The 1336-nt window shown below is 64.3% G+C and overlaps 1 protein-coding gene across 1 annotated transcript; it reads right to left on the bottom strand.

Moving 5' to 3' along the window:
- Nucleotides 1-452: 452 nt before the first annotated feature.
- Nucleotides 453-968, bottom strand: EMIHUDRAFT_256604 (hypothetical protein; the record flags this gene model as incomplete). The annotated part of the gene is made up of 1 exon (XM_005766634.1): nucleotides 453-968. The coding sequence occupies one exon, from the start codon at nucleotides 966-968 to the stop codon at nucleotides 453-455; it is 516 nt and encodes a 171-aa protein (XP_005766691.1).
- Nucleotides 969-1336: the final 368 nt, after the last annotated feature.

Below are 1336 nucleotides of genomic sequence, written 5' to 3'. Positions count from 1 at the left end.
CACTCGTACACCGCCCACGACATCGCGTGGGACTCGACCTTCGCGCCGTGTACGCGCCGGGTCGGCGCCTCCTCGGACGGCGGCCCCGGCCTCTCGGTTGACTTTCTTGCGCTGCACGCCACCCTGCCTCTCGTGCCGGGGCTCGAGCTTCCTCCCGACGCGGAGCTCTTCCGACTGGCGCAGCCCGGCGAGCGAGCGTCCCCCATTGGCGCCCCGCCGCCGCTGCCGGCGAGGACGGCGGCGGAGACGCGCCGGCCGACGGCTTTGGCGTGAGATGGGTGGCCTCCCGCGCGCGGCGCGGCACTGTGTGAGAGCATGGTTGCGTGGCATGCATGCTATCAGAATGGCATGCGCATTTTGTTACATAACTTCTGTGCGAGAGTGCGGCAGAGTGGATTTACCTGTTCCTTTTTACCCATCTCCTGGTAGAGGTGTCCGTTTTATTTATTTATTTAGAGAGTGGATTTAGGAGAGGCTCCCACGCGGCTCGAGGCGCAATGTTCTCCTCCTGGTCGGGTCGAGGCCGGGGCTTCCCGCCGAGCGGCCTCCATCAGCGATGCGAAGTCGGCAAAGCTCACGCGTCCGTCTCCGTCCGAGTCGACCTGGCAGAAGAGCAGCCGCACAGTTGCGGCAGGTATGTGTGGCGCCACCTCGCCTGCCGCATTCCGCAGGTCGTCGAGGGTGATGTAGCCGTTGCAGTAGGGATCAAGCGCAGAAAAGTGTCGCCGCACGCTGTCATGGGGATCTTGTGACAGAAGCTTTGGGACTGCGTAGGCACAGAAGTCGGAAAGCTCGAAAGCGGCGGGGCACGCCTTGGGTTGGAGTGCATCCAGATCGAACGCCGAGATGTGCCAGCCAAAGAGCTGGATATGCGCAGCCCGAAGCTCGTGCCGAGTGAGAAAGCCTTTCCCGCCAGTATCGCAGTCATGAAAGACAACCGTGGCTGCCTTGACACCGGGCGTGCCCATGCCAACGGTCTGGATTCGGTACCTAGGTACCCGGGTACTTCAGATTGGTATCGTATCATCGGATGCCAGATCATACCCCAGGGCTATACCCTGATACCCTCTTGAGAGGACCCGCATTGGGCCCCTAGAGGATAGGCTGATACCCTCGTGGGTTACCCTTCACACCGGACACGACCCCCCTCTTCACACCTCTTCGCGCGCTGCGCGCGCGCCAAGTCAGACAACGCGAGCGCACCACTAAGCAATGCGCTGGGCGAGGAGGGCGCTAATGGTGGCCGTCGTCGCGTTTGACGGGCCCGCGGCCGCAGCCGGTGCGGCTGCGGCCGCGGGAGGGGCCGCGGCCTGCACGGCTGCGGCCTGGGCCGGCG

The sequence above is a fragment of the Emiliania huxleyi genome (genome assembly GCF_000372725.1).
Source record: "Emiliania huxleyi CCMP1516 unplaced genomic scaffold EMIHUscaffold_5026, whole genome shotgun sequence".
In the NCBI taxonomy this organism is placed as follows: Eukaryota; Haptophyta; order Isochrysidales; family Noelaerhabdaceae; genus Emiliania; species Emiliania huxleyi.
The sequence above is the reverse complement of the archived record's forward strand: the minus strand, read 5'-3'. Positions and strand labels throughout refer to the sequence as shown.